Source organism: Microdochium trichocladiopsis, assembly GCF_020744255.1.
Source record: "Microdochium trichocladiopsis strain MPI-CAGE-CH-0230 chromosome Unknown B0I36scaffold_3, whole genome shotgun sequence".
Taxonomy (NCBI): Eukaryota; Fungi; Ascomycota; class Sordariomycetes; order Xylariales; family Microdochiaceae; genus Microdochium; species Microdochium trichocladiopsis.
Genome location: NW_025763546.1, coordinates 1,211,293 through 1,237,722, shown reverse-complemented (window position 1 = coordinate 1,237,722; position 26,430 = coordinate 1,211,293). Strand labels below are relative to the sequence as shown.

At 57.7% G+C, this 26,430-nt stretch overlaps 10 protein-coding genes across 10 annotated transcripts; 4 read left to right on the top strand and 6 right to left on the bottom strand.

The window, feature by feature from the left end:
* Window positions 1–695: 695 nt before the first annotated feature.
* On the bottom strand, window positions 696–1,874 carry B0I36DRAFT_238995 (Pex12 amino terminal region-domain-containing protein; the record flags this gene model as incomplete). The annotated part of the gene is made up of 2 exons (XM_046149660.1): window positions 696–866; window positions 1,080–1,874. 2 exons carry the CDS (start codon window positions 1,872–1,874, stop codon window positions 696–698), a joined length of 966 nt encoding a protein of 321 aa, XP_046015021.1.
* Window positions 1,875–2,933: 1,059 nt separating this feature from the next.
* B0I36DRAFT_240146 (EXS family protein) lies at window positions 2,934–4,166 on the top strand (the record flags this gene model as incomplete). Its single annotated transcript, XM_046149736.1, has 1 exon — window positions 2,934–4,166. One exon carries the CDS (start codon window positions 2,934–2,936, stop codon window positions 4,164–4,166), a length of 1,233 nt encoding a protein of 410 aa, XP_046015020.1.
* A 570-nt stretch (window positions 4,167–4,736) lies between these two features.
* B0I36DRAFT_360384 (membrane-associated progesterone receptor component 1) lies at window positions 4,737–5,327 on the bottom strand (the record flags this gene model as incomplete). Its single annotated transcript, XM_046158300.1, has 2 exons — window positions 4,737–5,190; window positions 5,272–5,327. 2 exons carry the CDS (start codon window positions 5,325–5,327, stop codon window positions 4,737–4,739), a joined length of 510 nt encoding a protein of 169 aa, XP_046015019.1.
* A 1,730-nt stretch (window positions 5,328–7,057) lies between these two features.
* Window positions 7,058–8,384, top strand: B0I36DRAFT_360383 (glycolipid 2-alpha-mannosyltransferase; the record flags this gene model as incomplete). Its single annotated transcript, XM_046158299.1, has 2 exons — window positions 7,058–7,569; window positions 7,625–8,384. The coding sequence occupies 2 exons, from the start codon at window positions 7,058–7,060 to the stop codon at window positions 8,382–8,384; spliced, it is 1,272 nt and encodes a 423-aa protein (XP_046015018.1).
* Window positions 8,385–9,287: 903 nt separating this feature from the next.
* On the bottom strand, window positions 9,288–11,373 carry B0I36DRAFT_372712 (cytochrome P450; the record flags this gene model as incomplete). Its single annotated transcript, XM_046160142.1, has 5 exons — window positions 9,288–9,486; window positions 9,642–9,856; window positions 9,937–10,251; window positions 10,379–11,227; window positions 11,296–11,373. 5 exons carry the CDS (start codon window positions 11,371–11,373, stop codon window positions 9,288–9,290), a joined length of 1,656 nt encoding a protein of 551 aa, XP_046015017.1.
* Window positions 11,374–11,752: 379 nt separating this feature from the next.
* Window positions 11,753–12,960, bottom strand: B0I36DRAFT_85664 (uncharacterized protein). The gene has a single exon (XM_046163465.1). It carries the CDS (start codon window positions 12,837–12,839, stop codon window positions 11,916–11,918), a length of 924 nt encoding a protein of 307 aa, XP_046015016.1. The 5' UTR covers window positions 12,840–12,960; the 3' UTR covers window positions 11,753–11,915.
* Window positions 12,961–13,226: 266 nt separating this feature from the next.
* On the bottom strand, window positions 13,227–14,747 carry B0I36DRAFT_317235 (Alpha/Beta hydrolase protein). Its single transcript, XM_046153132.1, is given in 3 exon segments — window positions 13,227–13,610; window positions 13,747–14,191; window positions 14,206–14,747. 3 exon segments carry the CDS (start codon window positions 14,464–14,466, stop codon window positions 13,342–13,344), a joined length of 975 nt encoding a protein of 324 aa, XP_046015015.1. The 5' UTR covers window positions 14,467–14,747; the 3' UTR covers window positions 13,227–13,341.
* Window positions 14,748–15,079: 332 nt separating this feature from the next.
* Window positions 15,080–16,564, top strand: B0I36DRAFT_346793 (mandelate racemase/muconate lactonizing protein-like protein; the record flags this gene model as incomplete). The annotated part of the gene is made up of 4 exons (XM_046156495.1): window positions 15,080–15,255; window positions 15,369–15,478; window positions 15,570–15,681; window positions 15,799–16,564. 4 exons carry the CDS (start codon window positions 15,080–15,082, stop codon window positions 16,562–16,564), a joined length of 1,164 nt encoding a protein of 387 aa, XP_046015014.1.
* Window positions 16,565–16,708: 144 nt separating this feature from the next.
* B0I36DRAFT_238269 (phosphatidylinositol 3) lies at window positions 16,709–22,870 on the bottom strand (the record flags this gene model as incomplete). Its single annotated transcript, XM_046149595.1, has 7 exons — window positions 16,709–17,902; window positions 17,962–18,249; window positions 18,305–18,511; window positions 18,571–19,192; window positions 19,250–20,949; window positions 21,007–22,611; window positions 22,685–22,870. The coding sequence occupies 7 exons, from the start codon at window positions 22,868–22,870 to the stop codon at window positions 16,709–16,711; spliced, it is 5,802 nt and encodes a 1,933-aa protein (XP_046015013.1).
* Window positions 22,871–23,619: 749 nt separating this feature from the next.
* On the top strand, window positions 23,620–25,003 carry B0I36DRAFT_263974 (proteasome A-type and B-type). The gene is made up of 2 exons (XM_046151177.1): window positions 23,620–23,896; window positions 23,982–25,003. Exons 1-2 carry the CDS (start codon window positions 23,790–23,792, stop codon window positions 24,667–24,669), a joined length of 795 nt encoding a protein of 264 aa, XP_046015012.1. The 5' UTR covers window positions 23,620–23,789; the 3' UTR covers window positions 24,670–25,003.
* The last annotated feature ends 1,427 nt before the right edge of the window (window positions 25,004–26,430 follow it).

The window sequence follows — 26,430 nt, the reverse complement described above, 5'->3', positions numbered from 1 at the left end:
TTTATCCTCCGCCACAATCTTCCTATCTGCGGTTGTATCAGCCTTCGGATAGAGGTCACAGATTGGCGGTGGAGGCGATGCACTGTTCTCAGCGGCAGGGGAGCGTGGGATGTACGATGCCACATTGTTGTCGAAGATTATAATGGGTTGGCATATCCTTTTCTGTTCATTTCCTTTTCTTTTACGAGTGGCCCTGCCATTTCCCTTCAGCCTCTGTACCTTACCTACTGAGCTTTTGTGCGTTTCGAAACGTCGAGTTTTCAATCTATCCGATGCGTTACTGCTCGTTTTCACTTTCAACAAGCCTTTCAAAGCACTGCTACTTTTCTCTCCATTTGTCAGGCTAGAGAGTTCTCAGTTATTGTAAATTAGGTGCAAGCGTTACCTTGTAAGCTTGCGGGTAGTCTAATAGAGGAAGTCTTTGTCATTACGGCCACATCGAAGGATGATATCCGGCGTTGTGGAAAAAAAAAGAAAACCGGAAAGTGCAGGACGGCTCAGTGTCGTTGGCAGGCAGCTTGTATTTGAACGCTTGTGCTATAAAAAGGTGGTATTCGAAACAGACGTGTCTGTGGACAACTTGCAACAATTTCTCGCTTACTATATCAACCCATTCAATGCCTCGCTCTCTCCTCCAAGCGTCTCGTGCGCTGTTCTTTGATTTTCGCCCCCAATTCCCTACTCCCCTTCCTGCTTCAGGCAGCACCTACCGCCCTCAGCGGGAGAATGTGCTGGACGAGCGCCTCGCGCCTACACAGTGGACATTCCGGCTTCTCGCGCACCCAGTCGCCGATGCAGGGCCAGCAGAAGACGTGCCCGCACTGGGTTGCCGCGGGATCCTTGAGCTCCTCGAGGCACAGCGTGCACTTGCGGTTCTGGGACCCCTTGATCCACCGCATGCGCTTCTCGTTGGCGAGGTCGTACCGCGCGTCCGGCAGGAGGATCGGCGTGTGCGTCGCGGCGGCGAGGTTTATCCGGAGCCCTGCCGAGCCTGACGACGTCGCGTCTGCGCCGCCGCCGCCGCCAGGGAGAAGCGCGTTGTTTGCCGAGTACTGGTTCTCGTCGAGGCTCACGTTGACCGGCCCCAAGCCGCCGGCTGATGATGATGATGATGATATCCAGCGGGACGAGGCCTCGTCTGCGGCGGCGGCGGCCGAGTCAATGGACGTCTGCACGTGCAGGTAACCCTGCACACACATCTGGATGACGAGCAGCACGCCGAGGACCTCGTAGCCGGCCCTATCGGCGCTCTCGCCGACCTTGTGAGTGAAGATGTACCGCAGGCCTGCCACGCGCTTGGCAATCTCATAGTAGGAGCCGCTGAAGTAGAAAAGGGCGAGGTTCACAGCGTGGACGGTCGCAGGGGAGGTGATGGTCGTCAGGTTGGCCAGGATGTAGGACTGGGCCTTGTAGGACCACGTCGTGGCCGTGTTCTTTTTTGTGGTCTGCTGCTGGGCGTCCAGGCGCGATATGTTCCGTTGCAGCCGCGTCCGTATCCTCTTCCTCAGTCCTGGCAGTGCCTTGCTCAGGGCATACGGCAGGATGATGCTCCCGGCTATGTAGGTTGCGCGCGAGCTGAGCGCGGGTAGTCGGCCGCCCGAGTCGGCCTCGACCTGGACGAGGCCACAGTACTCCTCGCCGAGGGTGCGGTTCCCTATCAGAGTGGTGAGGCACAGATATAGTAGGTCGGCGGCAGTATGTGACTCGGCAGCCCAGGCATGAGCGGAGCGTGCGCCGAGCAGTTGCCGGTGCAGGTCGGCGATCTGGTTTGTGAGATAGCCTTGGAAGTAGGCGTCTTTCTGGTGCGCACGGATGATGTCTGGCGCAAAGGCGTACGGGTATGGTGAGGATGCTGTCGATGGTAATGAAGGCATGGGCGCAGAGGCAGATGCCGTCGACACGGGTGTGCTAGAGAGGGCCGGCGGCGGCGTTGGCGGCGAGGGCGCGGAGGAGTCCGCCATGGTGTGCCTTGTTCAAGTGGCGCGAACCTGTGAGTAGGACGGTATGTGTGGCTGGTGTCGGTTTGTCGAGGATCGAGAGGAGGGAGAGAGAGAGGGCGATGTGGCGGTTCGGCGTGGAGTTTGTGAGGTTGAGGGTCGTGGCGTGTTTGGGAATGGGGCAAGTGGTGGATGGTGTTGGATTGAACCTCGGCGCAAGGAAGCCCGGCCGGGTGATGGTTTGTATGCTCACGTACCCGGCACATGGCATGGCTGGACCTGCCAACTCCACCAAGGCTGCTGTGCCTGGGGAGGACCCTTGCAGCCTCGGGCAGCCTAGCCCAAATGCAAAGCGCCAACCCCACACCCACGATGTCATGGCCGTCCCACGATGGCAAGTACATGTGCATATGTGTAAGCTTGGCGTCGAACGAATGGTTGACGGCCAGAGATGGGACTGGCAGGGCTATCATCTGGGTGCTGCACAACCTACCGCTGGCAGCATTCCGGGCAAGAGGAGACACTGTCCACTCTAGCCACCAAGTACTGGAATGACCTTGCGGCTCGCTCAACGATGCAGGATATTACGCCATCCGGCAGCAGGGGTTGCTGCTTCTCAGCTCTCGCCCTGCTCAGCACCAGTTCCCCCGAGTTTTCTGAGAAATCGGTCGAGGGTGCTCTCCGGGCGAGGCTTATCCTTCGGCAGTTGCGCACATCAAACGCCGCCTGGGAGCACCAGGGGTTGCTCCGCATGCAGCCTTCTGGAACCTGGCCAGCAGTGGAGACTTGGCCAGGTGGTAATGAATTGGTCCAGTATAAGCCACCTATTTCGGTCCTGCCACCTGGCTAGGCCCTCCTTACCGCAAACCAACTTGTCGCCGTCCAGAACCTCTCCTTCGCCCACGCACGACGACGGGCAACCACCCCCAACACGCCTGTCGCTTCTCAGACCCCGCGAGAACTCGATGATTCATTCCATCTACCTCGCCACAAGCAATGGACGGTGACCCCGCCGTCGAGCCCGAGCTCGACTCTTTCAGCCTCACCTTCCCCTTGCCATATCGCGTGGCTTTCATCGTCCTCCTCGCAGTTTGGGGCTGGGGCCTCAACCTACACTACCTATACTCGCGCGACATTGATGTGCCATCCCTCATCCGCTATCCGGGCCGGACCTCCGCGCACCATCCGACACACCACCTCTCCACCTACCGACTCGCAGTCCTCTTCTCCGCTGTCTTCGCCGCCTCTCTCCTCGTCTTCTGGGTCTTCACTCACCGCAATCCAGCTCTGGTACTTGCCTGGGACTGGCTGCCACTGACTTATATTGTCGTGCTCATCGCCCTCTTCATCGTACCCCTCAAAGACCTCTCGAACTCGGGTCGCGGCCGCTTCCGCTCCACGCTGAAACGGGTGTCGATCGGAGGCATAGCAGAAGCCAAGGATGGCAAGTTCGGGGACATTCTGCTGGCAGATGTCTTGACGAGCTACGCCAAGGTCTTTGGTGACCTGTTTGTCGCGCTCTGCATGTTCTTTCACAGCGGCGGATCCGCGACCGCGCGCCCGGATCGAAATTGTGGTGGCGGCGTCATTGTGCCCCTAATCATCGCCATTCCTTCGCTCATACGACTGCGCCAGTGTCTGATAGAGTACGGGCGGGTGCGGCGAGGCCGCATGACCGAATCGACTGGGTGGGGAGGGCAACATCTGGCCAACGCGCTCAAGTACAGCACGGCGTTTCCTGTCGTCATTCTCAGCGCCTTGCAACGAAATTGGGGAGGCGCGGGGCCGACCACGTACAGGCTCTGGGTCGGGAGCTGCATCATCAATTCGCTATATAGCTTCTACTGGGATGTGGCGAAGGATTGGGACCTCACTCTCTTCAGCAGCGCGAGGGAGCGCAATGCCCCTGACCATGCTTTCGGCCTGCGCCGGCAACTTCGCCTGGGTCCACCCGCCCTGTACTATGGGGTGATCGTCCTCGATCTCATCCTGAGATGCACTTGGAGTCTCAAGCTCAGCCCTCACCTCGACCACATTGCCGACTTTGAAAGCTCCATCTTTGTTATTGAATTCTTGGAAGTGTTCCGTCGCTGGGTTTGGATATTCTTCCGGGTCGAGACCGAATGGATCCGCAGCAACGGGGCCGCCCCAACCATCGGCGTGGAGCCTGGTGACATTCTTCTCGGGGACTACTCGGGCAACAGCAGCAGGTACGAGGATGATGACTGAGGGATCGTTTCATGAATACACGGCCTCCCCCTTCGCCTGTCCCACAGGTCACACGATCTGCCCGGCCCGTCACACAACAGCGTAGTAACGATTCGGCATTATAGACATGGACGGCAAAAAGCACCATAGATTCAAGTGCATTTCACGGCCGTCGTCCACTTCCCACGAAACATGTGTGGGCATCCTGCGCAGTGCTACAGTGGACGATTGCCACATCATCACAATACAACACGACAACCCAGAGAATTTGCGGGGAATGGGGAATCGAGCATTTACAGGCGTTCTTGTCGCGGAGAGTTGCCATATACCCGCCAGAAGCACCTGGCTCAGGTGTCCTGGAATGGAGTTGACGGATTTGAGATTTGCGTTATACCATATAGCAGGTACGGGCGGCCGTAAAGAACCGTTCGAAAGTGTCTAAAATTCTGATAGACCTTGGATGCCAATATCATACATGAGACTTTTTTTATGTTGTGTGTTCTTTGTATTGTTGGCATCCCCGGATGTCCGTGGTCAGCCTGTCCAACATCGCCCGTCGTTATACCCTGTTTGACCACTCTCGTATCACACTCATTTCTCTCCCTCGGCAACGAGCCGGCCGACAACAAGGTATTTGCTGTCGAACCGCTCCTCCCATCCCTTCAAGCTGTCCATCTCCTCGGCACCAAGTCCCTCCAGCTTGTCAAGTGGTCCATCAAGGTCTTTGGTGAGCATGTCCTCGTCGAAGCTGTGGCACGCGAGACCACGACTGGCATCGCGGCCGGCGAAATTCTCGTAGGGGCCGCCGGGGCCGTAGAAGTTGCGCCCAGAGGTGACGTCGAACACACGGCCCCGGACGGCGAGGTAGACGGGCATGCCACCCTGGCCGTTGTAGGGCAACAGGGTGCGCGGGGTGAAGGTCTTGAAGACGACGGCGGGGGGCTCTCGGGGCAGCGTGACAGGCGGCTGCGGCTTGTAGAGCTTGTAGGTGGTGTACAAGGTTATTGCGACGAGGATTGCGTTGAGAGGAGTTGCGAAGGAGGTGCTGTTGCCGTTCGTTATGGGTTAGCTTTGGGGGGGGGGGGGGATGCGCAGAATAGGTGTTGTGCGGATGGGCGCGCCATACTATGTGCTTGAGGCTCGGGCGGCCTCGCCGACAACTCGGTGGTTGACGTAGTCCATGGTGGCGGAGGTGTACCTGTTCTCGTTGCGTTCGTGCTTGGGAATGGCGAAGCCGTAGGGAATGCCGTGGTGGGAGCGAGCGATGGTCGTGGTCGTGGTGATACTCCGGGGACCAGGAAGCTTGACATCGGCGGCTACGGAACCGGGCGGAGCTAGGCTGAAGAGCGGGGGGGCTGAGGTAATCAGGTAATCGTCCCTGTTCAAGTGGCTTGCTTAGAGAGCAACATCGTCCCTGGAGGTGCCCCAGCTGAGGTGGTGGCCGTGCTTGCTAGGGGCCCCGTAATCCTTGTGAAGATTGGTTGATAAATACGTACTCCGTAAGCAAGCATTGACTGCGAAGGACCATACCATCAGCGTTCAGAGCCGGCGTACCGGACAGGTCGACCCGGGCTTGCGCAACCCTGCAAAGCTGTGTGTATTGCTGATCTAATCACTGGGTTGCCGTTACGAGTTAAGTACAGACTTTTGAGCTTGGCGTGTTTGAACGCGCGTGTCGTTCATGGGTTTCCGCCGAATATGGATGCCTGGACCAAGCACCAATGCCTGGTGGCCTCGTGTTTGCCCAGGCTCTTTTGACGACCCATTCGACAAAGCTTGATTCTGAATGGGTTGCAGGGACCTTTTGGCGGAGGTGTTGCGGCAACGCAATGCTGGTTCCTGGTGCCTGGCAGATCTGCGAGACGGTGGTGCTAGCAGGCTCCCGATGCTTCTCCAGACTGGGAGCCAGCCACTCATGTAGAGCCAAAGGGCGGACATGGCATCCCAACCCGAGACTAATGAATGGTGTCGTGGTGTCCCCGCCATGGTCGTGATAGCGAGGCGTGGCTGAGGAGGACTGTTCCTCCCGGCCAAGGGTAGTTGAGGGTCATGGATCTGCCCGTGGAAGAGGACGACCGACTATCGTGGCTTCTTGGCAGACGTTGATGCGTCACCAGCTTGTGTGCTCTCGACAGCACGAGCCATCGCAGATGACTGGAATTGGCTTATTGGAAGCCATGACGCTTTGCAAAGACATGTTTTCTTGCAGGCAGGTGTGCGACGAAGGCACGTTGCTGTCAAGAAGTGTCCAGGTCTATGTCCTCCATACGGGGTCCTTTCGCCCTAAATTTTTAGCCTCGAGGCCGGCCACTCGTACAGTACACTGCCCCCTGCTCCCAGCGCACCTTTGCCCATCCAGACTCACCACCACCAGCACCACGATTGACAGCTTCATGCCCACACCTTGCCGCAACCTCGCTGCAGCCCATACGCACCCTCGCCGCCACGCTCCTCTGCCGCTGTCCTCGACGACCCATCACCTTTCCAAGCTCTGCTCGCCCATACGCTCCTCGCCAGGTAGCATTGGTTGACCATCTAAGCTCCAGCTCCAGCTGCGCTGCTTCTCATCTTCCCCACCCCTATTCGCACTTCGCGCCGCCTTTCGTCCCACCTGCTGCTTCATTCGCCAGCTCCCCGACCACGGCTGCTCACTCCCTGGCGTCACCGTCCTCCGGCATCCTCGGACCAGCACGCCCAGCCGCCGCAGCGGACCATTCGTCGACTCCTCCGCGCCCGCGCCCAGCACCGCACGACAATGCTGCCTGGCATCATCTAGCTTCCACTCCCACCGACCCGACCAATCTCCAGCCGTCACCCGTGACGCTGGGTAAGCGCGCTGCTGGCAAGACTAGGCGACCCGCCTCGCCCCCGACAGACATGCCGCTGTAAACCATAGGGAAAGCTTCCAAAATATGCTCCGGCGGTATCTGCGTCCCCGGCGACGGCTTCCCCTATGGTTCATCCTGACTGTCGCCGCCCCCTTCATCTTCGAGGTCCTCGTCCATCTTTGGAGCTACGACGTCCCGGTCCCGCCCCGCGAGCTCGACCCGCCCTTTTCCACAACATGTCAGGAGCCAGACACCTCGGCCAAGCGCGAGAATGCCGTCCTCGTCATGCTCACCCGCAACTGGGAGCTCGAGCAGGCCAACCGTACCATTGCTTCCATCGAGAAGAAGTTCAACCAATGGTACCACTACCCAATTCTTTTCATGAACGACGAGGAGTGGGATCCAGAATTCATCCGCGTCCTCAACGAGACATCAAGCGGCAAAGCCACATTCGAGGTCATCCCCCCAGAAGTGTGGTCTTTTCCTCGGTGGATGGACGCCAATGCTGCTCGCAAGAGCATCAAGGCCCAGGGGGCGAAGAACATCCCGCATGCCGGAGACGAGGGGTACCACCACATGTGTCGATTCTACTCTGGGTCAGTGATCCGCCGTCGTGCCACGTGTTGTGTTGTACTGACCATTTCCGTACAGAGCATTCTACAACTTCCCCCCCCTGAAACAATACAAATGGTATTGGCGGCTCGAGCCAGACGTCGAGTTCATGTGCGCGATAACATACGACCCCTTTGTCGAGATGGCGCGGAACGACAAAGTCTACGGCTTCACGATATCGCTGTGGGAGGAGTCAGAGACATGCCCTCAGCTCTTTCGCGATACCTCGGACTGGAAGCAATACAATAGTATACCCACGAACAACCTATGGAAGGCCATGGTGCAGGCCTCCTGGATGCCCTGGCCTCTGCGTCGCTGGCTGAGCCTGCTTGGCCATCGCGACCGAAACGGGGACAGCTGGAGCTTGTGCCACTACTGGAGCAACTTCGAAATAGCCAACATGGACTTCTTCCGCACCCCCACATATCAGAGTTACTTCCAGTTTCTTGAACGCAGAGGTGGATTCTACTTTGAGAGGTGGGGCGATGCTGCCGTGCATTCACTGTACGTCGCAATGGCCGCAGACCCTCGGCAGGTTCACCACTTTGAAGATTTCGGGTACAGGCACGATCAGTTGTACCAGTGCCCTTCAAACTCGATCAACGGGCAACTGCCCGAATCTTCTATCCTCAACACCGGCCTGGGCAGAGATCTGGGCGTGCCAGGAACATCAACGGGCATCGGATGTCGCTGCGAGTGTGACGGGCGGAGGGAAACACGAAACCATCCGGGATATTGCCTAAACAAGCTGAAGCAGCCCAACAGCCGCAAACGACCTTGGCTGACGTGGTTGCTCTGAGGCCGAGGAAGCGCGCACACCCCATTTCGCCACTGTGGGCATCAGTCGGGGCCAGCCTTGTTGCATGAGTTTGGCAATGTAGAAAAGTCGTACTGCGCAGAGGATGGTGCCATTACTCGGCGAGGACACCATTGGTCGAAGGTTCCGGGTCATGTCCTAGCAACCCGTTTGTGGGGGGGCCGCGTACGTGCTGTTCGAGGGTCAACACCAGAGGCTAACATTGCCAGCGAGGGAGACCCAGCGAGCGCTGAGCATATTGCAGGCGTTTGGTAGCGGGACTCCGTGTATGCATAGCATTGCATCGTGATTTTTGGTTCATTTTGGCGGCGGCGGCAGCAGCAGCAGCGGCAGCAACAACAACAACAATAACGAATACTACAAGAGATATCCCAGACGCAATCTGGGCGCTGGAAAGGGACAAAACTGGATATACCCGCCACCCGCGGACTGGAATTGATACAGCAGCGGGCCAAAAAATTATACTTTTTTCAAAAGACAACCAGGCTGCTCCTGCCCATCGTGTGAAAAGAAATTGCTGTTCAGAATGAGAAGAGGTCCGTGTTGCTGATGTGCAAGCTTGCACGGCCCAGTATAGATGGAGGTTAAAACCACGTTCTGTGCCTGGTATTCCAGTCCGGTTCTTAAAATCATGTGGCGAACAGGCCAGAGAAAAGCGCGATACGGTTCAATTACGGAATTGTCATGTCCAGCAGGCCAAGCTTTTGTAGGACGAAGCTGGCGCAAAAAGGGGAGTGCATTTCCCATTCCTTGACTCTGTACACTCACGCACGTCTTTCAAACTGACACTGCCACAATAACATGTCAGTTTCGTCGTCCTCCCGTCCCCCTCTTCTCCCTTGCTCTCTCTCTCTCTCTCGCTTCCCTTTGCTTCACTTCGTTTCATCAAACCCGCCTGAGGTTCACCATGAGCGGGGGCTTCTCCCAGACAAAATACGCCCTCTGTGAGGACAGCCAGTCCGCCGCCTTCGCGTCTTCCTGTCCCGTCCCTTGATCGGGAGAGCGGGTGTCGTCCGTCGCGAGGCTCATGTCAAATGCGTATAGGAGGCGTGCGAGGATGAGGCGCATTTCCGCGTAGGCGAGGCTGGTTGGTGGCAATGCGAGGTTTAGTTGAATTGTTGCCTGTGACGAAGCTTGCTCGTCTTTGGGTAAAAAGACATGGGGAAGATGATATATATATAAAAAAGGAGAGGGAAGAGGAAACAAGAAAGAGGAATCAGGGAAGTGGCGCGGACTCACGATTTGCCGATGCAGTTCCTGGGCCCCGTGCCAAACGGCATCAATGCGTCGAGATTGTCGTCAGCAAAAGGCCTGATCTCTTCCTCCAGGCCGTCCTGGTCGGTCTCCGCGCCGGCCATGTTGCGGCGCAGGAAGCGCTCCGGGTGGAACCCGTACGGGTCGTGCCAGAGCTTGTCGTCGTGGTTTGTGACCCATTGCCATACTGCTACCGTTGTCTGTCCCTCGTTTGGTCAAGTGCCATGTCAGTAAGTACTGCATCGACCTCCTCCTATGAATCCCCCCTGTGAGCACGTACATTCTTCGGGACGTGGCTCCCGCAAATCACGGCGCCGCCTTCGTCCGCGACCACCCGCGCCAGGCCGACCGTCACGGGCGGGTAGCGCCGCAGGGACTCGTCGAGGACCGCGAGCAGGTAAGGGAGTTGCTGCTGGACTGAAGACAGGGAGATGCTCTGCTCGTTGTCAAACGTCGTGCGGACCTCGTGGGTCGCCCTGGCGAGCTTGTCTGGGTTGGACAGCAGCAGGTACGTAGCGCCTGTGAGCAGGGTGGCGGTCGTCTCTGAGCCGGCGAGGATAAGAATTGCGGCATTGGACAGGATATAGTCGAAGGACTTTTAATACATCAGAGGAGAGGTGTCAGTAGGCTTCTTTGTCTGTTCAAACGGATGACGGCAGGATCTGCCGTGGATGCACAGTGGCGATTCGATCGCATATTTGGGTCTGGACAGCAAAACTCACCAGAGACTCCTTTGCCTCCACGAACCCTTGGAGGAAGTCAAACCGCTCGCTCGGCGACTCGAGCCGCTCCTTGAGCTTGTTGCGCATGTAAGTCCTCGACTTGACGAACGCCGGCACGAGGTTGCTATCCATGACCCAGCCGAGCAACCTCCCAAAGCCGAGGCTGTTGAGCGCCGCCAGCTTGGCCGTGTGCACGATGCCCCGGCTCATGCTCTCGACCCAGGGGTGGCCGTTGCCGGACTCGAGACACCCGAAATCAGACCCGAAACCGAGATTGCCGATGATGTCAAAGGTCGCCCAGTTGACCCAGCTCTTCATGTCGACGGGAGGGACTACACCCTGCTCAGTGCCAGGACCGGCGGCGCGCTCGCGCAGCCGCTCAACGAGCAGGTCGACATAGCCGTTGATGGTGGGCTCCTGGGCGCGCATGGAGCGGTCCGAGAAGCCCGGGGCGAGCTTCTTGCGCAGGAAGGCGTGCTCCTCGTGCGTGGGCGCATTGAGGATGTTGTTGGGTCGCGTGTCCGAGATGCGCACCTGTGCGTCGAGCTTGGGGAACTCGGTGGCCTGCTTGCCGCGGCCGCCGGGGGCATCGGCCGTGCTGCCGGCCAGGCGGTGGCCGTAGATCTCCTTGACAGCAGCCGGGTCGGCGAAGGAGAGCTCCGTCGGGCTGATGCGGACGATGGGCCCGTACTGATCGTGGAGGTCTCTTAAGACGAAAGGTAGAGTGCCCTTGATGGAGAAGAACGTCTTCGTCAGGGTTGTCAGGCGGAAGAGAAGAGGCCCTGGAAAAGACCGCAGCGGGTGGAAGAAGATGTTATAGATGCCATAGCTGGTGAGGTAGGCGGCAAGCTGAGGAGCGGCAGCGGGGTGATTAGTGACATTGCGCAGTGGATGCAGATGGCAAGCGTACGACTTACACCTGCCGGGACAGCGACGATAAGAGAAGGCGGGTTGTCGCGCAATGTCTCTGCAAGTTTCGCCACCAAGTCGGCCATGCTGGACAATCGTGGGGAGGCAGGTGGCGATTGGAGCGCTGGTGATGGAGCTATCGCGACAAAATCATGGGGTTCATTGCAGAGAAGGAGGAGACGGACCGTGTCCACGGAAAAGTGGGAATCTGGACCGGGAGGAGTGAAGACGGGCCTGGGTTTGACTCCGTCGGGCGAGATATGGCCTGGTTTTATTACGATCACACCGTGGGCTTCGACCATCCGAGGTCGACAAGACGGATGCAACGCTAGGGAGCAAGCGGAGACGGAGCCCCTGCTCTGCGGATTGCCGTTTGGGGGAAGAGTTGCGCCTAATCATCATGGAGGCAACCACCACGATGCCCGCCAGTAATGAGCTCCCCGCCAACGCCCTAGCCGCATGCCTTGCAGTCATGCATGCACATACCTTCATATGCAAGTCACGCACCTGTTGTCCACTTCTAGATAGCTTCGCGGGCGGCCAGGTTGCCATCTCGTCTGTGAAAGTGGACAGTTCGATCTAGGCTCTGTGCGGATGCAAGATCTAAAAACCTGCCAAACAATGACGTCTACTCGACCGCCAGGGCCTGCCGTGACCGTTCCAGCCGAATGGCAATGGTCTGATGCGCCGGGTGCCGATACTCGTCGCTGCGAGCAATGTCCTCGAGGCTGCGGCCCAGCACTCTTGTCGGATAGTACCCTCTCTCCTCGAACAACAGGTCGGCGCTGAGCTCGTGGATGGCAGAATGCGCCACCTCGTCCCGGTGCTGGCCCAGCTCCATGTCCCGGAGCACCCCCCAGGGCCGTGGCTCCTCACCCATGTCGCCTTGCTCCTTTGGTGGCGGCCGCACGATCCGGAACGCATACGACACGTGGTCCCGCGGGAACCCCTCGATCCGGTCCTGGGTAATGTCGTACAGCGCACCCATGGTGAGCCCGTCGGGGAAGGTCACGACGCCCTTCATGACGATGGGCACAACGGCGGCCTCTGCGGGGGAAAAGTCCAGGCCCCACGACAGCCAGCCCAGCTTGGTCGGGGGAGGCTGCTGGACAAACATGCGCCGCCAGCTGGCCTCGGGCTGCATCACGGCGGACCGCGAGGCCTGATCCGCCCAGATGCCAAGCTGATGGAAGCTCGTGATGCCGTGGTGGACGGCAATGCTGTCGATGCGCTCGTGCGGGCGAAGGCGGCGGCCCGAGGCGGCATCGTAGCCGCTCGGGGCGCTGTCGTGCGGGGGAAACCAGAGGCCAAAGGACTCGCGGAGCAGCGAGTTGATGATGGGCGATGGGGCACTGTGCCTGGCAGGCGAGTCTCGTGAGGAGTCGTCTGGTAAAAGAAAGAGAGCCTTCTGTAGCCTGATGGACGAGGTGATGAGCTGCCGAAAGTAAGTGTTGACGAGCTGGGCGTTGACGAGCAGGGTGCGCAGGTCCAGGTGGAGTAGGATGGCCTCAAGCAGCTCCGGTGTCGCAATGACGTCTTGGGTGGCCGACATGGTAATGTGATGAGCTGCCTGTCTATCCTCGTCGCTTGGGAGACCGCGTGCGCCGAGGGGTCTTGGTTTCTTGTTGTTACATCCCGGGGGAAACAGCCGTGAGGGCCATCACGCAGCGGTGTGAGTTGAAGTAAGAAGGGGAGGCTTCACGCCAGCCGTGCGTTGGTCGTTCGTTGGCTGGGTCGAGCCTTCCCGCGGCAGCCCAGGCGGCGTGGCATGCCTGGCCCTATCAAATCTCGCTCGGTTCGGGCCCCACATCCCGTCCCCACCTGCGGATCGGTCCGCCGCCTGGCTTACAACGGACCAGGGCGAGGAGGGCAGCATGCATGCATGCCATTTGTCGAAATGCCGGGCCGGATTCATTTCCCTGCCGTTCCTGGTGATTACGTGCAAAGGAAATACCATTTTATTCTTGGGGAACCGGCTCTCGGGCCACTCTGAACTATCGAACACCGCCATTCACAAGCCATATCCCGTGCCCATCTCATGATTGTCACCATGCCTAGAAACTCTCAATGAACCTGTACTCGGCTGCCGCAGCCGCCTTGGACACGCTCAGCATGGCCATAAAGTCAAAGCCATGTATTACACCGGGGAATAAATGGAACTCGACGTCCTCGTTGGCCGCAGCAAGCCTGGACGCAAACGCCAGACTCTCGTCGCGGAACAAGTCGAGCCCGCCGACATCGACATATGCACGGGGCAGGTTGCTCAGGTCCGTGGCGCGACCAGGTGCGGCATATATGGGGACATTGTCGTCTCCTCTCTCGGCTGAATCGCAGAGAAACACATTTCAATCAGAGTCAGCATGTGCCATTTTTGGTTTTTGGAGTGGGAGTGGAAGTGGAAGTGGAAGTGGAGGTGGAGGGAGGCCATGGAAACATTGGAAAAAGATGCAATTACTCACAACGCGGTCTGCCCAGATAGCACGCCCACGCCAGATCGTTCGACTCAGTCGTGTAGGCCAGGAACGGCTTCAGCGCATCGCCTTCCGCGAGGACGGTCCGGTCGTCCAGCATCGGATACCGCAGCAGCATCCCCGCAATGGGGTGGTCCAGCTTGTGGTCGCGGGCGTACAGCGCGGCAGCGGCAGACAGCAAGCCGCCGGCGCTGGCGCCCGCGATGACGAGGCGCGCCGGGTCCACGCCAAACTCGGCGGCGTGAGCCTGGAGCCAGACGAGGCCCGAGTAGACGTCCTCGAGAGCGGCCGGGTAGGGGTGCTCCGGGGCCAGGCGGTAGTGGACGCCAAAGTGCTGGGTGGAAGTGGCGGCGGCGGTCCTGGCAATGAGGTTGCGGGACTGCTCTACGGAGCCGGCGATGGTGCCGCCACCAAAGACGTAGAGAACAGCACGCTGGGGCCCTCGACGGCGGGGCCAGCATTGGCGGGCAGGAAGCGGGTGATTTCCAGGGTCGAGCCGTCGAGCGAGGTCGTGGTGTGGGTCGACGTCTGCATGCCTGCGGGCCACTCGATGGTAGAGCAGACTTGTTCAAACGAGTCCTTGAACGACTGGCGGAACGACGCGACAGTCGGCACGGCTGGGAATGGGGACTGCGAATCAGCACCGCCAGCTGGTGCTAATGCTGCCATGACGGCGGCCAGTTCAGGGTCGAGTCGCAATGGAGCCATGGTGTCGTCGCGGGTCAAAGTAAAGTGATGGATGAGTTGGATGTTTGAGAACGCAGAGATGTTGGTTGCAGAGATTTTGTTGCAGAGGCGGAAGAGATGTTGGACATGGCAGCCGGGCAGCCTGGTCTTATAACCACCCCATGCTCGCCGAGCAGGCCGGCAGAACGAGGCCGTGGTGTTGTTGTTGTCGACTTGAGCATGGCCTTCCGGGCGTTCCACACGAACTCGAGCAGCAACAGAGTTTCGCGCCGGGACCACGGAGTGCACACAGCCACCCGGTGTTGTTGTTGTTGGCTGTGGCCGTCTGGCTCGACAAGGAGCTGACCAGCGCCACCCCACACCCCTGCCGCCTTCGGGCTTACATAGTATGTCCGCCGCGTGTGCCCGCACTGCGGAGCGCCTTCTCAATCGGGACAGCGCCACGCCGGGGCTAAGACGGCACCCCGGAGTCGGAGCCTGCGTCTCCACCTCTCCCCGCACACCCTCGGCTCCGGTCCTCGACCGTGGTTTCCTCGTCTGATGGCGCCATCATCTCTGCACCGCCCGTCTCAACCTGCTTCTCTCCGAGCACTCCTGGAGCCCGTCGTATTTGCAAATCCAATCGGCCAAGACAATGGGCAAAATCGCAAAGATTGAATACTTCCGCGTGCCCCCGCGCTGGCTCTTTGTCAAGATAACCGACGACTCGGGCGCCGCTGGGTGGGGTGAAGCCTCGCTCGAGGGCCACACGCAGGCCGTCGAGGGCTGTCTCGATGCCTGGGCGGAGCGTTATTTGGGACTAGAGGCAAAGTTCGTCTCCCATTGTTGCTCCGATATTTCTAGGAGCTGAGGGCTGGGGGGTTGAGCCTGGAAACGCCGTCGTTTTCTTCGTCCTTGCTGACAACAACTCTACGACACAACAGTGATATCGAACACATATGGCAGCTCTCGTACCGCGGCGGCTTCTACCGTGGCGGCCCGGTGCTCATGAGTGCGTTGTCGGGGATAGACATCGCCCTGTGGGATCTCAAGGGTACGTTGCTCGTCGAGTTTGCACGAACATTCTCCTCCTCACTGGGAGGTAGCCATGTTTGGCTGCTCACCGCAACCATTTTCCTCTACAGCCAGGAATCTCAACGTCCCGATCTACGAGTTGCTGGGCGGCAAGGTCCGCAACAAGCTCAAAGTATATGCCTGGATCGGCGGTGACCGGCCTAGCGACGTCGAGATCCAAGCGTACGTCCCCCTCACCTCCCTTCCTCCTTCACTCATCCACCAGAACTTTTGATCATGGCATCCGCCCGACTAACACAAGATGGAACCGCCCCTCGTTCCACCTCCCCATGTCTACAGCAAAGCCCGGCAATCCCAGGGCTTCACGGCCGTCAAGATGAACGCGACCGAGGACGTGGCGTGGCTCGACTCTCCATCGTCGCTGGACGCCTGCGTCGCCCGCGTGTCGGCGGTGCGCAGCCTCGGGCTCGACGTGGGCGTCGACTTCCACGGCAGGCTGCACAAGCCCATGGCCAAGCAGCTCGCGGCCAGGCTGGCCCCCCTGCACCCGCTCTTCATCGAGGAGCCCCTGCTGTCCGAGAACCTGCCGGGCATCGCCCAGTTGTCCTCCTCCGGCGGCGGGACCACTGGATCCATCCCCATCGCCCTCGGCGAGCGCCTGCACTCGCGCTGGGACGTCAGGCCTTTCCTCGAGGCCGGCTGCGTCGACATCCTCCAGCCCGACGTCTGCCACGTGGGCGGGATATCCGAGATGCGCCGCATCGCCGCCGCGGCCGAGACGTACGACGTAGCCCTCGCGCCCCACTGCCCCCTCGGCCCCCTGGCCCTGGCCGCCTGCGTGCAGGTCGATGCCGTCTCGGCCAATTTCGCCATCCAGGAGATGAGCCTGGGCATTCACTACAACAACATCAAGGACCGGGATCTGACGAGCTACACGCGGAATCCCGAGGTCTGGGACGTGGACAAAGGATACATCAGCCTGCCGACCGGTCCAGGCTTGGGGATCGAGGTCGATGAGGAAGAGGTCAGGAAGTTCTCGGTCGACTCGAAAGCGTGGGTGAGTCCGTTCTTTACTGGACCAGGCGGGGAGTTTAGAGAGTGGTGAGGCTTGGTCTAGGTGCCAGCAAGTACGGGAAAATCACATCAATGAAACGAAGTGCTGCGGATCAAGTACTAGCATTACTTTCTTATCTTCTATTATGAGAGGTGGAGGCTTAGTACAAGCCAATCCCTTCTATAGGTACTGAAATCAGTACGGAATGCCGTTGGTCATCAGCTGGAACTGGTCGTAGACGACAGTGCTGTAGTTGCCAGCGCTCTTCTTCACCAGGTCCCGAACAAATTCGGCGGCCTCGCGCTCGTTCTTCTCCAGCACAAACCGCTCGCGGAAATGCTTGATGCTCTCGGGCTTGAAGCACGGCAAGCCACTGTCCATCATCAGCGACACGATCTGGCTGAGCTTCTCGGCGTAGGGACGCGAGGCCAGGAACGCCTTGACGCATAGCTCCTCAAAGCACTTGAAAGCCTGGTGGTCCATCGAGCCGCCCATCACGGCGAGCATCTCACCGGTGAGCTTGAATGGAGCACGCTCAAACTTGACACCACCCGGTGCAATGTCAAAGCAGAACCCGAAATCAATGTGGATGATGTGGCCAGCTTCGTCAATCATGATGTTGCCGTTGTGCCTGTCCTTGAATTGCAGGAGGAATGAGATGATGCTGTAAGCCGCCATACTCTTGACGAAACTCATGCGTGCCTTCTGGAAACGCAGCGAGTCCTCATTACCGTATTTGCTGATGAAGTAGTCGTACAGGCCGTTCACTGCCTCGCGACCTAGCATGTCTCGGGATATCGATCCTGGCAGCACATCAATGACACCGCAGCCCGGTGCCGTCGCGGTGACCCGATACGGGAACACATAGACGTCCAAGCCGACATTGTGGAAGATGCCGCGGAATGCAGAGATCATTTGTAGAGCCAAAACATCCTGCCGGCAATCGTCACCGACCTTGAAAATGGCACTCTGCCAGATCTCGTAGGTATTCTCGAGCGCAGCCTCGCCATTCTCGGTCAGCTCTGCCACGGCAGCTTCTGTCTCCTCGACGCCTTGGCGAGTCTTTTGGATGCGGAAGGTGGCCATGTAGGGGGCCTTCGCGTGGGATTGCAGAGGCCTGCCAGACTTGCGATCGATGCCCACCACCACACCATCAGGATTACTCGGCAGGTACACACCAATCTCGACTTTGATCTTGCGTAGCTCCTCGTCAATCTTGAGCTTCTTCTCTGGCTTCGGGCGCTGGATGTACGGCTTGAGCTTTCCAGAAATGCTCGTGACCTCGTCAAAAAAGGAAAACTCTCGCTCGTAGAAGTCCTTGTCCTCGTCGGAGAAGCTGCTGATCATCTTCGCCATGACCTTGTCCAGGCTTGGTTTGATCGTGTCGGGCTGTTATCAAAAGTGTCAGTCGACATTCCCGGATATCAGGTTTGGGTCTTGGCACTTACAATGGTGCCATCATCGTCTTTGTACATGTTGGCTTTCATATTCCAGATGATCTGGTGGGCAAAAAGCTGGGAGAACTGCGCCGTCTCCACAATGTAGCGTTCTACATAGCCAAGCGCATCGTGGCGAAGTGCTTGAACAATCTGCGGTACGTAGAAGAAGGTCACATCGATGGAGTGACTTTCCAAGGCGCGCATGGCATACTGGGTCAAGAATGGGTGCTTCCGATAAGCCGGAAGGAAGTAAGTCACGGCTGTAATGGGATTGACTGGCGCCCAGAAGAGTAGATACTGCGTGCGGTGTCAGCGTAAATGCCATCAATGGAGGTCAAATGACGTCAACTACCTTGAGCTGGAACCGCACGTCGTGCGGCAGCTCGCTGCCCAAGAGAATCGGCAGGGCCTCTGGATCGTGCATGGCCTTGGCCGGGAAGTTGAGCAGTAGCCAGCGCACATCATGGTGGACGCTAGGCAGGGGGAAGCGGTTGACGAGCTCAATCGCAAGCGATGGATCCTCGTTCCACGCCACCCGAACGAGGGGCTTTAGTGAAGTCTGCGAATGTCAGCAAAGAGCCATGGCGAGACAATCGAAGACGTGCTTACCACCAGAACCTCCCTTCCATGCTTGTTCATGATTTCAGGACGTTGGTGCCGGTCCTCGTGCGTAGGTCGAATCCAGACGCCAAGTCGCGCCTGCTCGCTCTGCAGCAAAATCTCCAATAGCGCCTCTTTCTGGCCAATTGACTTGTAGTTCCCACTTGTCTGGCCTGAGATCTGAGCCACGGCCTTCAATCCTTGCATGACGTCGGAAATTAATCGTACTTCGGTCTTCAGCTGCAAGAGGTTGCTACCGAACGACCACTTTGGTGAGTATTTGAACCAGCTCAGCGCGGCAGACAGGATTTTGTCCTTGAAGCGTAGTTGTGCAAGATTCCCCGTGGTGGAGCTAACTCTCAACACCCTCAGGCTGAACAAGACAATGCGAAGGCGCAACTCTCGTGCCATGGGATGGGAGGCCGACTCCCGCATCGCATCCATTGTCAGGTCAAGAAGTCGTAGGAAGGTTCGCTGCGTATCCACGCTGCCGAGACGCGTTGCGTTGAAATGGCTGACGAAAAACTGTACCAGGCGCGTATGAGGCGCTAGGAGGTTATGCACCTGCTGACGCTTGTGTGCGAGGGCCTCATTATCGCTAGGAGCGAACTCCTCTTTCAAAAAGAAAGGATCAGGGTGCCTAAATGGTTAGGATACATTTCCCTTTCAGAGACGTTCGTCGTGATGGAAAACTTACATCATGGCAGGGTTGAATAACCCAAGCTTCTTTTGAATTGTAGCTTCCCACTGCTGAGCGATCTCGGCGAGGAGACGCGGTTCCATCCTGGGGTTTTCGTTCATAACACCAAGCCATAAAGATACACCAAACTTGATGGACTCTTTCGAGAAGATCTTGAAGGGGATGCTGACCAAGGAATGAGCGACGGCGCTCTCGTCCTTCTCGCTACGACAGAGGAGAGCTGCTGCCCGGCGCAGGATATCCCGCACGTCACTGAGGGGCGTCCGTTTGGTCTCATTGAGGCGGGACTCGACATGCGTCAATGCCGCAACCGCGTCCGTCCGATCTGTCGGGGCGGTCCTGATGAAAGACGCCCTGCGCGCCAGGGGCATGATATTGAAGAGGTCACCGCCTTGATCGGGTAAAGCCTCGCCATATCTATACTCCTGTCTTGTTGTATATGATGCGATGAAATCCGAAGCGTTGTTGACTCTCGTGTCACCGACAGCTTCCAAAGAAGTGAGCCGCTGATCGGTTGATGGAACAGAAGAACCCATCTCCACCGCAAAGGAGCGTCCCAGTGAGAGATGGCCGTAGGCCCCATCGTCAGAGTATTCGGAGAGGTACGTCTGCAGAAGGCCCTTGACGTCGGAAGGGGCTAGATCGATGACCAGAGCCACCCAGGACTTGGCCTTCTTGTAGAGGCTATTGAGAGTGATCCTCCTGAATTCATAATCGTCCGAGAGCTCTACAGTGACGTTACCCAGCTTCGAGCTGAAGGTCGACCTCGGCTCATACATGTCCGTCTCTGCCTCCAGGCAACTGGTCCACATGAGCGACAACAGTTCGAGAAGCGCAAAAAGCGACGAACGCTGGCACAAGGCAGACGGCACTTCGCGAACGATTCGATCAGCGCATTCCACAGCAGCCAGTTGAACACGCTTGATCCGGTGGCAACAGGCACAGAATATGGCGGCCAGCTGGGCTGCAGCGTACTGCGCCGAGAATGTCGGTTCACGACCGGCCAGCGTTTTCGCGAGGTATAGCTCGACGATAGAGCTGGTGATACCAATCATGACATTGCTTACATCTTCCTTCTGCATGCTGGGTTCAAGGAAATAAGAGAGCACCTTCGTGCAGTCGCCAGACTCTGCTCGCAGACTTTCGACAAGGTATGAGGCTTGCAAGAAGATGACCTTCCTGTAGCTTAGCGCCCGAATCTCTTGAGCCTTGGAGGGAACAAGCTCGCCAAGCTGCTGCTTCTGCTTCGCCTCGCGCTCCGACGTATTGGCACGACGAAGGACTGTGTTGAGCTCAATGTCACTTTCAATTTGTTCCCCTCTCTGCTCCGCGACCAAAGGAGGTGAGTGAATGGCCATGATCCGCAAATCGTCCAGAACGCGCTTGCCTCGTGGCGTCGTGGAGTTGAAGCCATGCACCACCATGTTGAACCAGGCATCACGGACCAGAGAGTGGCTGTCGTCATCTTCGAAGGCTCTGTCTGCCGCGACTTCATGTGTGGACATAAAAACGGAGAGTGGTTGGATGAGCTGTTCAATCTCCCGTGCAGCAAATTCAAAGTCGGTCTCTTTAGGGTGGTTTGATTGGTGTACATCTCCACGAGAGACAACCTCTTCGAGAATGTGCTCCCAGTAGATTTGGAAGAGAGGCGAGTTGCGCCGCACGTGGGCGGAGATGTAGTTGCGTGCTCCCATAACCTATTGGGTAATGAGCATGAGATTCGCTGCTTGTGAGATAGGGGATGTAAGACTTACAGCCTTGAGAACAATCACGGAGTCCTCTTGCAGCGCAAGACGGCAGATACGCGAGTATGACTTAAGCAGCGATCGGAATTCGAGCTGTCCTCCGTGGAGAGACAAGGTGGCAGCGCCGATGATGATGCGTGCATCGACAACGGGGTTCACCTTCGTTAGCTTCTGAAGCAGCATTGCTTGAGCAAGAGCGGTGATCTTCTCGTCGTTGCACACGCTCGCAATACCACAGATGGCTTGAACAATGTTGCAACAAACGGTAGTGGATTCGTCCTCTCCCTTCAGCTCCAGGGAAATCTCGCTGGCTGTCGACTTTCTTCCCTGGTACACATTGCCCACTCCTGCTTCGTCCGATGGAACATCGCCGTTGATTCCATTCACGGCAGTCTCCTCTGGGTTGGGACTCAGTACGTTCCCAAGGGTGTACAGGGTGGAAATGACGGCGTCGTGTGAGAGCAACTGCAGCGCAAATGCGAGACACTTTGCTGCCATCGCAACGGTGGCACTTGAGGGGGAGGCCTGAACGATGAATCGCGGAAGCATCTTGACGATACCGGGACCCGACGTAGGCGAGATACGGCAGATGATTGCCAGAGCGCGGAGAACAGTGGACGCAAGAGTCTCATCGGCCATGCCGGCGGTGTCCTCGAGGGCTTCTGTCAGCCAGTACAATAACACTTCAGGTTCGGCGGCATCTTCGTTCAGCATGGAGCAATTGAGATAGCTGATGATTGCACAAGACTTGACCGCACAGGCGAGGCTCCGTTGAGTGGGTGCGCTGAGCTGCAAGAAATCCGCGGAAGCTTCCAGCCGGTCCATTTCTTCTTGGGCGAATCCAGCATACAACTCGATCGACCGAAAATCGGCATCCGGCACAGTCGGGGTAAGATGGCCGCCCTTGGCCATGAACAAATCCAGGATGTGCATATTCTTAAGAGCTTTGGCATCTGCGATTAGGAGCGAAGTGGCCGAAGTCATGAGCCACATGAAGCTACGCTCCAGAAGAAGCGGCCCCAAAGGCCGTCCTTGGTGAGCATAGTGGCGCAAGTACCGCTTCCACTCCTTTGCATGGCGATCTGACGTGTGTGAGTTGCGAATGACTGAGAAGGCTCCGTCGACGGCGGTTAGGAAGTTCTGCGAGAGCAAAGCACGAACTCTCTGGACAAGAGCAAGCCGGCCGCCAGTCTTCCAGAAACTTGCCTGAGCGGCCGCGGCATCCAAAAACCCCAGTATCGCGATGGCTATGGTCGCTGTGCGTATTGCGTCCTCTATACTGTGTTCGGCGTCTTCGTCGGGGTTGGCAGGCACGATCCCCTGGATAGCGGTGTTGAGCGAGCCCAAGAACGACCAGATTGCGTCAGACACGGTTTCGTGAAGGTTGTTGTAGTGTGTTCCGAGGGACAACAAAGCCGCAATCAGGTTGAAGGAGAGCGCTTCGATCGGCGAGGGTTCAATGTTGCGGAAGAACGGCGACAGCTGGAACGTCTGGGCATGCGCATCGAGGACATAAGGCACAAGCTGGCTGACGAGCTTCTGAGCGCTCTGACTGCTTTGTACGAGGGGCGCTGCTTTGCAGAGCGATAGGAGGACCTCGAATTCGCGGATGGTCTGGCGAATTAAGTTTCGTCAGCAAGTCGAACGGGAGTGGTGATGGGCAGAAAAGGGGCCGGCTTTTCCTTACCATGGGCACTCGCGCCAGTGACGCGTGCTGACCACCTGCAGAACCATTGGCGCCGACATCTTTAGACTTCCCAGTCGCTCTGCAGAGACGGTCAAGATCCGATCGGTCAAAGGACGTTGTGTAGCTGGAGGCTGAGAGTGCGGCGATCTTTTGCAGTGCTTGCTGGCGGAGGCTGAGTGAAGTCATGGTTTCGCAGAGGTAGCGCTGCAAGGGCGCGGCAAAAGACCCCTGGCTCTTTGTTTGCTCGAAACGAATCGCAATTGTCCCAGCAGTCTGGACGCCGACAAGCAGTCGGTAACACAGCAACCTCGTTGCAGGTTGTCGCGCAGACTGCAATGGTGTCTCTCGCGGGCCAGGAGATTATTTGGGCCTGGAGTTGGATGGGTCTAGGGCTCGGAACTTATGACGACGATGCTTGGCACCAGGGGAGCTGCCTTGGGTCGGGTGCCCAGCTCCTAACTACCAAGGTAGGTAATCTAACCTCAATCTAGGCACCTGCCCTCCTATATGCCGGACATCCAAAAGCCAAGTCTGGTTCCCTATGTTGGTATTGGAAACTTGCAAAGCCTCAATGCAGAGCCAAAACTAGGCGTCTTTAGATTGGAGCCCTGCCATTTGGAACCTTCATCAATGTACCTCAGTAATCCGTACAACAAGTAGCTTCCTCCTGTCACAACCTGGAAGCCTGCCCAGGTGTGGAACTGGAGCTCCAAGAGCTGGCCAGGTTGGTGGGGCCAGTGCGCAATGGGAGAACGAAGTGTCTTCAAGTAGCTTTACGCAAGTTTGCGGTTTGGAGTAACTTACAGATACCAAGTAGCGCGGCAACCAGGCCTACCCGGCACTCACTTGAACCCCCGCCAAAGCCACGCTACCTACCTAGGTAGACCACAGCTGACCTCACCTCTCGACTCCGCTGGAGCTTGCGGCAAGGCTGCAGCTGCTTTGACGCGGCACCAACGACTACACCACTGAACCACCACCAGCTATCACGACGTTGCCCGCCGCCAGCACGACTCCTACGACGACCTCACCACCCCCACCTCATACCAGTCCTTCTTCCCACCAAGACCCGTGCCCGCTCAAGGAGCGCTGCAGTCCTGCCATCATGGCCATGTTCAGCCAGAACCCAGTCCTTAACGGGCCCAACTACTCCTTTGCCGAAGTCCCCAGCAAACAGAACGCCAGCGGCTTCAGAGAGCACAGATTCAACCCGTGAGCAGCTCTCGACCCATATTGCAACCGGTGCATGACCACCGGGACGGCCAGAAAGCTAACGTTCGACTGCCCCTCACCACAGATACACCGACAATGGAGGTTCCACCCTCGCGATTGCAGGCGCCGAGTTCGCCATCATGGCTGGCGACACCCGCCTGACGTCAGGCTACAGCATTAACACCAGATATGCCCCGAAGGTCTTCAAGATTGGCGGCACGACATCATCACAAGAGGATGCAAACATTCTCCTGTCGGTCGTCGGCTTCGCCGCCGACGGCGAGGCTCTCAAGGAACGGCTCGACTCGATCTGCAAGATGTACCGGTACCGGCACGGCAAGCCCATGTCGGTGGGCGCCTGCGCCAAGCGCCTGTCGACCATCATGTACCAGAAGCGCTTCTTCCCATACTACGTCTACGCCATCCTTGGCGGCATCGACGAGGAAGGCAAGGGTGCCGTCTACAGCTACGACCCCGTCGGCAGCTTCGAGCGCGAGCAGGCTCGTGCCGGTGGCGCCGCGGGCTCCCTCATCATGCCCTTCCTCGACAACCAGGTCAACTTCAAGAACCAGTTCATCCCCGGTAGCGGCGTCGGCCACGACGTAAAGCCTCGCCAGGTTGTGCCGTTGGCGAGAGACGAGGTCGAAGTCTTGGTCAAGGATGCTTTCGACTCTGCCGTAGAGCGGCATATCGAGGTCGGTGACCATCTGCAGATGATGATCATCACAAAGAACGGTATCGAGGAGAAGCTGCTGCCGTTGAAGAAGGATTAAGGTTCAAGCAGAGATTAGTCATGGCGAAGTGACAGCAAGCATTGTTCAAGCGAGATAGTGCCTTAAGAACGGCAGCTCTGCAAGAATAGACTCGGGCGAATGTCCTTTGAACTCGGAATCTTGGATAGGCTTCTTGTGAGATGTGATTGAGGACTTTGATTGACTCGACCTAGACACAGCGACTGGCAAGTAGACATGCCCCAAGTACCTTCTGTCTCGGAGTGATTGATGCTTCCGCAATTCCCAAGCCGCTATGATGCTCTTAAATGAATTACCCTCTTCCTATCATAATGTAGAGACAGATATGATGCTGGAAGCCCTGCTCTTGTGCCATCCCCACCATTGGTGCAGTAACGTTATGCTGAGTGATACCCATACAGGCCAATCTCTGCGCCATGGAGGTTCCGGGGTCGCACTAGTTCATTGTTTGAAAACACACCTTGAGTTTGATAGAGGATGCTGGCATTCTCCGATCCCTAGGGGGTAAGCAAACGTTACTACAACGAAGGGCCGCGAGGTAGGGACGGCCGGACGGACACAATACCTGCATATCTTCCTTCGAAACAGCAGTGGGGTTCCCGAGCGTAGAATTTACAGATGTCTAGCCCTGCCACCGTATAAACATAAACACGACCAGATCACAGAAGAATCTCAGGATGCGCAAAGACTGCATAGTACATTAGGCACATAGCTGCATCGGCCACAGGGCCTCTGCCTCGAAGATTGTCGTGACCATCTGAGTACAGAGTCACTCCCAGACGGTGCTGCTGTGCTGGCATCCAGTTCTCTCGTTCGCGCTGTGCCTGTAGAAACTGTTCCACGTATCCTGCCCAGCACTTGAAAGTTGCGATGACGAACATGGGCGTAGGAGCTGATGGTGATGACCCGCGTACTTGAGGGAGACGATAGTGCCCCGGCCCGAAGCAGCCTGGGACGAGTCGGGCGATTCCGCACTTCCATCCCTCTTATTTCTACGTGACTGCACCGGGACACTGCCGGGACACTGTTATTCCTCTTCGTGGTGCGGTACAGCACGTTCAGCCCGACGCACAATCCGAGGATACTGTTTCAATGCAACCGTCGACCGTCCTTCATGTCCGTCTCACGAACACATTCACTCACCGTGTGCACCTGAACAGGCAAAGCGACTTCACGATCAGGCGTATCAGTTCCATCAACTGTTGCTGTCCTGGGGCGGGTGAGGATTCTCCTGATCGGGGACAAAACAACCACCACAACCGAAGGGAGTTCACCGCTTGCCAGTTTCGGCGGTGTTTCCGGCGAGGTTCACTCTGGCCCTGGGCCAGAGTGAGGGCATTCCCAGATAGGGGCCAAACTGGATTTTCGAGGGGGAGCCAGCCACATCAACAGCGCCCTGTTGATGCGACACGTGTGAGGGAATCCCTGATCATGGCATTGTCAGTCGATTGCGTGCAAGAACGGGTGCAGAAGTGCAGGAATTCAATGGGGTGGAAAATCAAGTCGAATTGGTGAAGTGAAGTGGCGATATCTCCGCGCATGCTATGAAAAATGTCGCGATGGCTTCAAGCCTTAAGTAGTACTGTACAAATATGCCCCTGATCAGTCTATCCCGCCCTGCCCTGACACATTGCCTTGGCACGTAACCAGCTGCGTGTGAGCTGTGAGGTTGACTACGGCTTGTAATGAAACATAGTGGCGGCGCCAAGTGGCAGATCGCAGTCGGCCCTTCAACATGGCGATCCAGTGAAGTATTCCCGGTGGCTCTGTGTACCTTGGACT

Bases quoted from the DNA above. Each gene is read 5' to 3' on its own strand.
- B0I36DRAFT_85664 (XM_046163465.1), bottom strand. From the start codon at position 12,839: ATGTCGGCCACCCAAGACGTCATTGCGACACCGGAGCTGCTTGAGGCC.
- B0I36DRAFT_317235 (XM_046153132.1), bottom strand. From the start codon at position 14,466: ATGGCTCCATTGCGACTCGACCCTGAACTGGCCGCCGTCATGGCAGCA. The intron at 13,611-13,746 runs GTGAGTAATTGC...TCTGCGATTCAG, and splicing joins CTATCTGGGCAGACCGCGTT to CCGAGAGAGGAGACGACAAT.
- B0I36DRAFT_263974 (XM_046151177.1), top strand. From the start codon at position 23,790: ATGGCCATGTTCAGCCAGAACCCAGTCCTTAACGGGCCCAACTACTCC. The intron at 23,897-23,981 runs GTGAGCAGCTCT...CCCTCACCACAG, and splicing joins AGAGAGCACAGATTCAACCC to ATACACCGACAATGGAGGTT.